Source organism: Oratosquilla oratoria, chromosome 27 (assembly GCF_046742065.1).
Source record: "Oratosquilla oratoria isolate Oo_2021 chromosome 27, ASM4674206v1, whole genome shotgun sequence".
NCBI lineage: Eukaryota > Metazoa > Arthropoda > Malacostraca > Stomatopoda > Squillidae > Oratosquilla > Oratosquilla oratoria.
In genome coordinates, this window is record NC_134803.1 from 2296645 (window position 1) to 2309079 (window position 12435).

At 38.9% G+C, this 12435-nt stretch overlaps 1 protein-coding gene across 1 annotated transcript in view; it reads right to left on the minus strand.

Moving 5' to 3' along the window:
• The window catches only part of TBC1D16 (TBC1 domain family member 16), a 164779-nt gene that overhangs the window by 75795 nt on the left and 76549 nt on the right, over positions 1-12435 (minus strand). Inside the window, exons 6-7 of the mRNA XM_076210114.1 lie at positions 4717-4936; positions 3771-3858 (exon numbers count right to left, since the gene is read on the minus strand). Coding sequence (XP_076066229.1) covers positions 3771-3858; positions 4717-4936 — 308 coding nt within the window. The remainder of the gene's footprint in view (positions 1-3770; positions 3859-4716; positions 4937-12435) is intronic.

Genomic DNA, 12435 nt, shown 5'->3' on the forward strand with positions numbered 1-12435 from the left:
CAGAGTATTTTAGGGAGTTGTTAAATGTGAAGGAGGATAGGGAGGGAAAGGTAGTTGCAGTGGGAAGCGCTAAGAAAATGGCCATGATAAGTGAGGTGGAGGGGAAATAAGGAAACATGAAGTGAAAGCAGTTGTTAAGATGATGAGAGCAGGTAAGGCACCTGGGATGGATGGATGTCATGCAGAATGTCTAAAAAAAGGAGGTACAGTGATGGTGGACTGGCTGGTGAGGTTATCTAATTTTTGTTTAAGAGAGGGTAAAGTGCTGGAAGAATGGAGGAGTGCCTGTATAGTTGCACTTTACAAGGGAAAAGGGGACAAGTGTGAGTGTAGTAGTTTCAGAGGGATCAGTTTGTTAAGTGTAGTTGGGAAGACTTATGGGAGGGTCTTGATTGAGAGGATTAGGAGAGGAACAGAGGGAGTAATTGGTGAGGAACAGTGTGGGTTTAGGACAGGTGGGGGTTGCATAGATCAGATTTTTGTGGTAAGACAGATATGTGAGAAAGCTTTAGGAAAAGGTAATGATTTTTGGGGGGCTTTTATGGATCTGGAAAAGGCTCATGACAAGGTAGACAGGAAGGCACTGTGGGAGGTATTGCAGATATATGGGATAAGAGGAAATCTTTTAAGAGCAGTCAAGGGTTTTTACAAGAATAGTAGAGCATGTGTTAGGATTAGAAATGGAGAGTGTGAGTGGTTTGAGGTAATGGTGGGACTTTGACAGGGATGTGTTATGTCACCTTGGCTGTTTAATCTATACATGGATGGGGTGGTGCGAGAGATAAATGTAAGGGTAGCGGGTCAGGGAATGGAGATGGTTAAAGAAAATGGAGAAAAGTGGGAGATAAGCCAGTTGTTGTTTACTAACAACACTGCACTTGTAGCAGGATCATCTCGAATTATGACAAAAGAAACAATATAGATTTAATATATCTAGACTTTGCAAAAGCTTTTGATACCGTCCCCCATGAAAGACTACTTACTAAATTAGCTTCACAGGGAATAAGTGGTAGCCTATCAAATTGGACTAGAAATCGGTTGAATGATCAAAAACAGAGTTGTTTTAAATGGCAAAACTTCTAGATGGAAAAATGTTATCAGTGGAGTTCTTCAGGGTTCCATTCTTGGGCCACAGACTAAAATCTATTGTCTCCAAATTTGCTGATGATACAAAAATGTGTGGAATGGCAAATGATCACTTAAATCAATTAGATATTCAAGAAGATTTAGATAAATTACAGCAATGGTCTGAAAAGTGGCTATTGAAATTTAACACAAATGCAAGGTTATGCACATAGGTAGAAATAACAGTAAGTACGATAACTAGTAATTTAGAAATTCTTTTACAAAAGTGGATCATGAAAAGGATCTCAGCATAATCATCAGTAGCTATCCCAAATCATCTAAGCAGTGTAGTTCAGCCAATGAGAAAGCAAACAAGATTCTAGGACTGATTGCGCAATCTTTTGACTTAAAAAATTCATCTCTTATTAAAGCTATATAAATCATTAGTTCATCCACATTTGGAAAATGCTATTTCCATATGGTCACTGAATCTCATAAAAGACATTGACAAGTTGGAAAAAGTACAATGGCAAGCCATAAAACTGATTCCAAATATAAAAAATAAATCATACAAAAATCTACTAAAACATATGAATCTGTTTTCCCTAAAAGAACATAGACTCAGAGGTGACTTGATACAGGAAGATTTGAAAGGGAATTGACAACATCAAAAGTGACAAAATTTTCACACTGATTGAGAATCCGACAAGCAATAATGGTCTCAAACTGTCAGGAAATAAATTTAATTTGGAAGTGGGTAGGAACAACTTCGCCAACCATTTAGTTAATGAATGGAACAAACTTCCTGCATAGGAAGTGCAATGTAGTTCAGTTCGAAGCTTTAAGGTTTGTTTCTATAAACACCTAAGCAAGATAATGTAATGACTGCCATTTATTTTATATTATTTGTTTATTATTGTTTATTATTATTTGCTTGATTTTTATTATGTTATCTGTCAATTTACTATTATTTACTATTTATCTGTTTGTTTATTATTTAATTATACCTATACATTTATTTATTCTATTTATTATTATTTGTATTACTATAATTATATATTTTTCTTTAACTTATCATTATTAAAAAATTTCCACATCTGACCTAGTTATGGACCAACAGGTCTCCTGTCAGCATGCTCTGCCTTTGTAATCCTTTGGAATCTTTTGAAAATCAACTAAAACATATGAATCTGTTTTCCCTAGAAATACATAGACTCAGGTTCTAAAGGGAATTGACAACATCAAAAGTGTGGATAGGAGGTAAAGGGAACACGGGCTGAGGGAAATACTTTTATTCCTGATTAGTTTCGTCTGAGTCAGGAATAAAAGTATTTCCCTCAGCCCGTGTTCTCTTTACCTCCTATCCACATTCGTCACAATGTATACACAAACATCAAAAGTGACAAAATTTTCACACTGATTGAGAATCCAACAAGAAACAATGGTCTCAAACTGTCAGGAAATATATTTAATTTGGAAGTGGGTAGAAACAACTTTGCCAACCATGTAGTTAATGAATGCAATGTAGTTCAGTTTGAAGCTTTGTCATTTTGATAAACACCTAAGCAAGATGCTGTAATGATAGTCACTTATTTTATATTATTTGTTTATTTGTTTTGTTATCATTTATCCGTTTATTATTTGCTTGATTCACATTTATATTGGTTATATGTCAATTTATTACTATTTATTATTTAACTGTTTGTTTATTATTTGATTACACCTATGCATTTATATATTTTATTTATTATTTATATTATTATATTTTTATTAATCATTATTATTATTTTTATTTCATTTATCTATTTATCTATTTGCATCTGAATTAGTTATGGATCAAAAGGTCTCCAGCCAGCATGCTCCGCCTTTGGAATCCTCTGATTGTGTCAACAGCACTGTATGGGACAGAAATATGAAACATAAGAGAGGAAGAGTTTAAATGTGTTTGAGATGAAGTGCCTGAGAAGTATGGTAGGGGTTACTGGGCTGGATTGAGTGAGCAACAGGGAGGTAAGGAGAAGAATGGGGATGGAAGGGGAGTTGAGAGATAGGGTTGATGAAAGAGTATTGGGATGGTTTTGACACTTGGAAAGAAATGAAGATTAGTAACAGAGGTGTGGAAGGTCGAGGTGGAAGGAGTGAACATGAGGGGATGACCAAGGATGAGATGGATGGGGTAAAAGGGGCATTGGGAAAGAGGGGAATGTCTGTTGAAGATGGAAAGGAGAAGACAGAAGATAGGGGTGAGTGGAGAATGGTTATGTATGGATGATGTGATACATGGAAGTAGGTGGCGATAGGGGATGGAGGGAGTATGTGTGAATGATATTTTGATTCAGCCCAAAAGGATTTCTCCCCATCTTCTCTTTTTCTGCATGAGGGGATGGAGAGGAGGGTTACTGATTAAATGAAGCAGCCTTGCTGTGGATATGCTGTGTCTTGCTGCATTGCTTCTAACCCAGGACAGTGGGTGAGAGGCAGGGATAATCTGTCATCCAGGAGGATCATCCAGGAGGAGCCAAGAAAAGAGGGAGGGAGGGATGGTGAATGGGAATGGAAAACATGGGGATGAAATAGGTGGGAGTGGATTTATAACTTTGACTTTGGCTACCTCCCTTGTAAGGGGGTAAAAGCCATTGATATGTGTATGTAATAACAGTTTGGTGATGACACACCCATTTCTTTTTAATATGTACACTACATACCTCTGAGAAGTAGGTCACCCAAGCATCAGCATCTAAGCATCCATATTTGCCATCTTCTGGGTGAAGCTCAGATTCATTGACTTGTGGTCTATGGGAGAAAAGAATAGTCAAGATCCAATCAAATTCAATGGGAGTTGTGTCTCCTGCAAGAGAGACCTGGGGCAATAGAATGATTGATTCAATTAAATGAAAGTGATTCAGTTGCAAAAGTAAAAGTGGAGAATGATCTGGAAATAGTGATTAGGAACAACCTGTCACATGCCAAACATATAATAATGTTGGGGGGGGGGGGAGATACATATTGATGAAGATCATAATGGCAACCTTTCACTGCATGGATGGAAATAGAGAAAAATAAAAATAATACAGTACTACCTCTCATTAGCGGACGTTAATTAGCTGTGTTTGCGGTGTTTTCCCTGTGTTTTCAGTGTTTTTGGTGCTGTGCAATCACTATGCCACCCAAAAACCACTCCAAATCAACAGATTATTCACATCAACGGACACTGTTACCCCCTTTTAGTCCGTTAATGAGAGGTAGTACTGTAATAATCTTTCCATGATTGGAATATGCAGCAGTTGTATGGTTCCCACACAAAGTGAATGATATAAGCAAAACTGAGAGAATAAAAAGAACAACAACCAAAATGGTTCCCACCCTTGTCCATATGAGGAGAGATTACAAGCACTAGCTCATTCATCATTAAAGGATTGAAGAGAGGAGACTACATTATGTTCAGATCATTGAAAAATATGAACACAGTTGACAGACAAGATCTACTGACATTGGATAAGAGGGCATCAACAGATCATGGACTAAGTTAAATCAATCAGTCAATTGATCTCTTGCCCCTGGTCTCTCTTGTAGAAGACTCACAGCTTCTAATTTAACATGACGTTCCAGAAAGAAGGGGGATAGACTTCTTTGATATCTCCTCATCCTCACCTGCAGACAGAGAACTGTTTGAATTCTGAGCTAGCTGGTTTCCCATCTTCAGTGTTAGGTTTGATCAGAAAGTTCCAGTCTTCAAAGGCTGAGGCCAACTTGTCCAGTCCACCACAATGGAAATGTAGGATCTTGTACTGACTCTCCTGGCTAGCAATCACAAGCTGTCCACAAGTCCTGTCCTTATCACTGAAGAAGAGACGGAGAGATTTCATCTGACCTATAGGTGGGAACAAGATAAAAGGTACTTAGAAGATTGTTTAACTTAAATACCCAAACTTTAAAAAAAAAAGTGACAAAATGAAAGCTATAAGCATAATAAAAATAAGCAGGAAATACTTTTTTGCTTATGCAAACAAAAAGAAGAAAGTCAATTCTCAGGTCAGGAGATGACATCGAGATTCTGCAGGATGATCTTAACAAATTGTTCACATGGTTGGTGAAATGGCAAATGAACTTCAATATCTCAAAGTGCAGCATGTTAAAAGTAGGGCTACACAACCCTGAAAATAGATATAGCTCAGATAACACATTTTTAGAGAAAACTGAGTGTGAGAGAGACTTGGGAGTTCTGGTTGAGTCCTGAGTTTAAATCCTGGAAACAGTGCATTAGGATCAGGAATAAATTTAACAGAGCATTAGGTTTCATTGCTAGGACAATTACAAATAGAAGTGCAGAAGTAATTATCAAACTCTAGCATTAGTTAGACCCATCCTCTATGTGGTACAGTTTTGGTCTCCATCTTATAGAATGGACATTGATACACTAGAATCAGTACAGAGGAAAATGATCAAAATGATACATGGACTCAGAAATTTACCTTACAAAGAGAGGCTTAGACACCTGAACTTACACTCTCCGGAAAGACATAGAGTGCAGGGTGATCTAATAGAAGTGTTTAAGTGGATCAAAGGCTTTAACAAGGGTGATACAAACAAGGTCATCATATTAAAACAGGGCACGACTTACAGTAAGGGATTTAAACTGGATAAATTTAGATTTAAGAAGGAAATAGGCAAGAATTGGCTTACTAATAGGGTGGTCAACAAATGGAATAGACTTAGTAACCATGTAGTGAGCACTGAAACTATCAGTTGTTTAAAGAAATGGTTAGACAACTTTATGGATGAGGATGACAGGTGGTGATGGACATGGAACTGCCTAGTGTAGGCCTTATGGTCTTTTGCAGTCTCCTTCACTCTTATGTTATGTTCTTGTGTTCTTATGTCGGCCCATTAATGGTTGAATATGGGGATATGATATTTACCTAGTTGTATCTTATGGGAAGGGGAGCTATATTCATGGTGTCCCGTCTTTGTATCTCACAGTGTCTAGTTTGCTCTTAAATTCATGTATAGTTTTTGCACACACTACTGTTTCATCCAGTTTGTTCCAGACATCCACTGCTCTGTGTGGATTTTTTTTTTTTTTTTTCCGGGTCTTTTATAGCTGTCCTTTTTTAGTTTCTTTTCATGTCCCCCTGTATTTCTCTTATCCCAATTTAGTAAGTCCTCTCTATCAAGAACTTCCATGCCTTTCATGATTCTGTAGATGGTCAGCAAGTCACTTCTTCCTCTTCTTTGTTCCAGAGTCGGTAAATTCAGTTTTGACAATCTCTCCTTATATGACAGGTTTGAAAGTGTTGGGGTCATCTTCTTAGTAACTCTCTGGATTCTTTCCATTTTCCTTATGTTCTTTTTGGTACTGGGGGACCATAGTGTTGCAGCATACTCCAGTCTAGGCCTTATTAGTGTGACTAGTATTTTTTTAAAACTATTTCTTTGTCCAAATAGGTAAAGGCCACCTTTATTGATCTTAGCAAGTTGTAGGATTCTCCAACAATTTCGTTTATGTTTATCTGGAGACATGTCATTTGTGATGATTACTCCCTGGTCTTTTTCAGATCCCACTTCCTTTGTTTCAAGTATGTAAATGGCAATTTGAAAAAAGTAAAAACAGAATATCGAGAGATTATAAAATTGGTGAAGAGGTAAAAAAAAAGTAAACTCAGAGAAAGACCTGGGAGTGATGATCAGAAAAGACATGACACTGGACAAACATATTAATAAAATAGTCAGAGAAACCTACAACTTATTGAGGCCAATAAAAGTGGCATTTGTCTATCTATTTGGATGAGGAAATGATGTATCCATTACCATTACTAACCATCACCCACCACGCACGTGATCCACATGCTTGCAACAGAGCGAGACTTCCTCTTGCTTACCTTGCATTTCCCACGACATGCACCCCTAACACAGCACATTTGAAGACAAACAAGTATAGATGCCTAGTGTCACCAGACTAACGTATCATAAATCCTTTTATTATAACTGCCCTAGTGTATTACGCATAAACTAACATAGATATAATATACCTAACAATATCCACCAATTATACAACTAACCCTTATATATCTAAACCGTCCCCAATCCATAGATTAACGAGACTAACGCCTTTGCTTACAGCAACCCTTCTAACCCTATATATTCTATGACATCCATGTAATGTTGCCAGAGCTGGAGTAGGTGAAGAACCTACTGCCAGAGGCTGGGTAGGTCACGAACCTACCGGCCGGAGGTCAGAGCTATCGTGCCCTAGGTCAAGGCCTGGCACTTATTGTATTTAGCCCCAAGGGGCATCCGATTTGTAGTTTAACATCAATGTCTTGTTTAAAATAAATAGAAAGCTCCCGCTTTGGAGTCTATCTCGCCACATTAAGACTTCCCTACGTAACCATATATAACGGTTACTCAACCATACCATAACGGTATACACTGGTGGCTCGCGGTGGCCACAACCCCATACCTACACTGGTATACACTGGTGGCGAGCGGTGCTCCTACACCGGTTACAACTGGCGGCAGCAGCGGTTCGCCCACGTCCTGAATAGAAGCGCCGTCATCAGCCATACTACAAAGGTTACACAACCAATCCAACTGGCGAGCGGTACTCTATTCCAACCTCCGAAGATACAAGCCTACCTTATACCACGAAACACTGGTTTCACATATGCCTACCACAGAAGGCCGAATACATTCTTCAGTCATTCAAGCCACGCCTACCATTCAGAACATTCAGAAGGAGCAACGAAGAAGAAACCGTCTATCTTCGACTTCTCATATCTTCCTTCAAGCCACTTGATTCTATTCAGATCAGCCGCGCCTGCAGCTCAGACGACCGAGATCGTCTACTTCTCATCAACCGCATCAGAAAGCTAGCTCATCACTTCGTCAAGCAAGCAACACGTCTACCCACAGGCGCACAACCAACCACTCCCTTCGAGACGACAGTCAGAATTCTAAGATCGCAGCCTTGCATCAATCTTAGAATCGGTGGTGAAATCGAACCCATTCGATTTTGAACCACCTGGTGGCAGTACGCTACCATAGTCTCTGTAGACAGATATCTACAGCGACATAGAAGAACCGGTCAACTCTACACCGCACCTCATCACGACTCCAAACCAAGAGATAGAACTTCAAAACCACAGGTTTCCATTCACCCGAGAACAACGCGAAATCTGCAAGCTCAGCTAACCTCTATCCCTTCAAGCAGTGAACCCAAGCTAATCACTTGTAGAGATCCAGCGCACCAACTTCTAGATCGACACGACGTCACGACTTCAGTCAACATACCGATGGACCCAGGCCGACGAGACACATCCTCGTCCGCCACCCAAACTACCGTCACCAATCTCCGTGAGTATAAACCATAGACTCCCACTAATTCCCCCCCTTTTTTTATATATAATTCAGAAGCCGGACGAGAAACCACCTCCACCCCCCCCCCCCTCCATGTCCACCCAGACAATGAGCTTCGCAACTAGACCCGGACCCGCATCGAGTCAGCATTCTCGCCCTCAACCGCCACCCTTGGCGTACCGAGAATTGCTGACACTGCGATGTTCAGCGTCAGCTGGACGTCAACAACTTAACCCACGACAGTGTCACATTCACCAACAGAGCAGAACAGTGCTTCCAGAATTCAGCGCAGACCTGCGTTAAGTACCCCAAATTTATTATTCTTGTACATCATACACCCATAGTGTATATGCATAACAAATGTAATAATAATTTTAATTACAATTTTTTTTTAATGTAAATTAGCTCACGTAGAACTATCTATTAGTTACACTATAGAAATTCAAAGACCACGATAGACAAAACCTAATCATCAAAACATCCACTATGTAATTATACTTACAAATAAAATGTCACCGCGAAGAAATCTCCCAGGCAGTCACCCGAAACATAGTAAATTAAGATAAATCAATATACAACGACAATTCCCAAGATGAACATAACCAACACTTAAAAATTATTCCCCCTTCGGACGCAGGACGTCATGCGATTCGATAGGATAGGTCCTCACGATCATTTACTTAAAAAAAAAAAAAAAAAAAAAAAAAAAAAAAAAAAAAAAAAAATTAAATATCTATACAATACTTCTCTACTTCCTTCCGACCGTGAAGCCCCGGAATAATACACTCAAAACCCCACCCACTCAAACAAGATTAGAATAAATAAAAATATATTACTAGATAAATAAAATAAAATAAATTAACTGCCTTAAATAAATATAAATGTAAATTTTAGCCAATAACAATTCTCATAAATAACAAACTTGTATAAGTTTATATGTCTATAAAATGTTATATATGTATTTTTAGCTCTACACAATCTAACATATTAATTAAAAACACACTAACCACTTAGGATGTCATGTCTTCAGTAAGCTATGACTGTAGTGAAATAGTACATTCCAAATAATATCTCATAGAAAAGAGATTATAAAATAAATTCTCATTGAACAGAGAAACAAGTGTATGGTGAACAGTGAAATTTGTCCTCATTGAAAAGAGAATATACTAGTGTAAAAATTTTTGTACATAGCTTACTGAAAACAAAAACAAAAAAAAGATATGATAATATACGTAAAAAATCCCACCTTTTTACTCATTCAAACATATTTTGTTGATCAATATCACCCACTAGCAAACTTACAAATTATCATATATTATATTATATTCAATTATGTATGCCATCCCCACTGTCACGACCTTAACCCAAGGTACGAGGACGTACCTCAAAAAGGTCAGGGAGGCAATGTATCCTTTACCATTACTAACCATCACCCACCACGCACGTGATCCACATGCTTGCAACAGAGCGAGACTTCCTCTTGCTTACCTTGCATTTCCCACGACATGCACCCCTAACACAGCACATTTGAAGACAAACAAGTATAGATGCCTAGTGTCACCAGACTAACGTATCATAAATCCTTTTATTATAACTGCCCTAGTGTATTACGCATAAACTAACATAGATATAATATACCTAACAATATCCACCAATTATACAACTAACCCTTATATATCTAAACCGTCCCCAATCCATAGATTAACGAGACTAACGCCTTTGCTTACAGCAACCCTTCTAACCCTATATATTCTATGACATCCATGTAATGTTGCCAGAGCTGGAGTAGGTGAAGAACCTACTGCCAGAGGCTGGGTAGGTCACGAACCTACCGGCCGGAGGTCAGAGCTATCGTGCCCTAGGTCAAGGCCTGGCACTTATTGTATTTACCCCCAAAGGGGCATCCGATTTGTAGTTTAACATCAATGTCTTGTTTAAAATAAATAGAAAGCTCCCGCTTTGGAGTCTATCTCGCCACATTAAGACTTCCCTACGTAACCATATATAACGGTTACTCAACCATACCATAACGGTATACACTAGTGGCGAGCGGTGGCCACAACACCATACCATACTGGTATACAACTGGTATACACTGGTATACAACTGGTATCCAGCAGTGCTCTCACCATACTGGTTACAATGATCAAAAAAAATTTAACTACACTAATAAGACCAAAACTTGAGTACTCAGCAACACTATGGACACCCAGTACCAAAAATAATATAAAAAAAAACAGATAGAATACAAAGAGCAACAACAAAACTAGCACCAACTCTTTCCAAAATAAAATATGAACAAAGACTGTCCAAATTAGAATTACCAAATCTGGAACAAAGAAGGGAAAGTGGAGACCTACTATCTATAGAATTATGAAAGGAATGGAAATCTTAGATAAGAATGATTTATTGAAATGGGACAATGGGAAAACAAGAGGACACGAAAAGAAACAAAAAAAAAATAATTACAGAAGAGATCTGAAAAAAAAAAGCTTCCCACACAGTGATAGGTACCTGGAACAAATTAGACAAAGAAACAGTGTGTGCAAACACCATTCAAGATTTTAAGAAAAAACTTGATGCTGAAAGATACAAAGGCGAGCATAGCTCCCTTCCCATATAATACAACTAGGTAAATACAAAGGCTTTCTCCCCCTTACATGGGGGGTAGCCAAAAAGAAAAAGGCATAGAAACCACTCCCACCCCCTACATATTTCACTCCCCTCCACCCTCCTCCCTCCCTCTCATCATGGCACCTCCTGGATGATGGGCCTTCCCTGTATCCTGTCCTCTGCCCTGGGTCAGAAGCATATTACTGGAAATGACCATTGATTACACATTGATGCAATTGGTTAAGGAAAACACCAGATATAGAAATAACAATGAACCCTCAAGTTTAGATTTGATATTCACATCAGAACCCAAAATTGTGGATAAAATCGAGTACATGACACCAATTGGAAAAAGTGATCACATACTAATAGAACTAGAACTAAATGAAGAAACAAATATAGAAATTAACAAAAAACACAGAAAAGGAGGACTAATGTACAACAAAACAGATTTTGAGAAACTTAGAAAATTCTTTCGAGAAGCAAATTGGAAAAAAAATTAATAATGAAGAAACAAAGGTGGAAGAGAAATTGACAATTTGGAAGGAAATCTATAATGTACATACATATACCAAGGCTTTTCCCCCCTTACAAGGGAGGTAGCCAAAAAAGAAGGCATAAAAACCATTCCCACTCATTCCATCCCTAAATACACTCCACTCCCCTCCACCCTCCACCTTCCCTCTTATCTTGGCACCTCCAGGATGATGGATCATCCATGCACCTTGTCCACTGCCCTGGGTCAGAGGCAGTGTCGCAAGACATAGCACATCCACAGCAAGGCCGCTTCATTAAATTGGCAACCCCCCCTCTCCTTCCCCCCCATGCAGAAAAGGAGAAGATGGGGAGAAATCCCTTCAGGATGCATAAAATTTTTCTCACACATACTACCTCACCCCTATCCCCCCACCCATTCCACCTCATGCATCATAATATCATCCATATACAACCATTCTTCATTCACCCGTCTTCTGTCCTCTCCTGTCCTTCCTCAACAGACATTCCCTTCTTCTCCAAAGCCCCCCCTCACCCCATCCATCCATCTCATCCTAGGACACCCCCTCATGTTCACTCCCTCCACATCTGCCTTCAATACCTCTTTTACTAGTCTTTCTTCATTCATTCTTTCCATGTGTCCAAACCATCCCAATACTCTTTCATCAACCCTATCTCCCAACTCCCTTACCACCCCTGTTCTCCTCCTCATCTCCTCATTTCTCACTCTATCCAGCCTAGTAACCCCCATCATACTTCTCAAACACCTCATCTCAAATACATTCAAACTCCTTCTCTCTTCTTCTCTATTGTTCCATGTTTCTGCCCCATACAGTGCTGTTGGCACAATCACTCCTTCATACAGTCTCCTCCTAGCCTCCATTCCCAAATGTCTATTCCTCATTA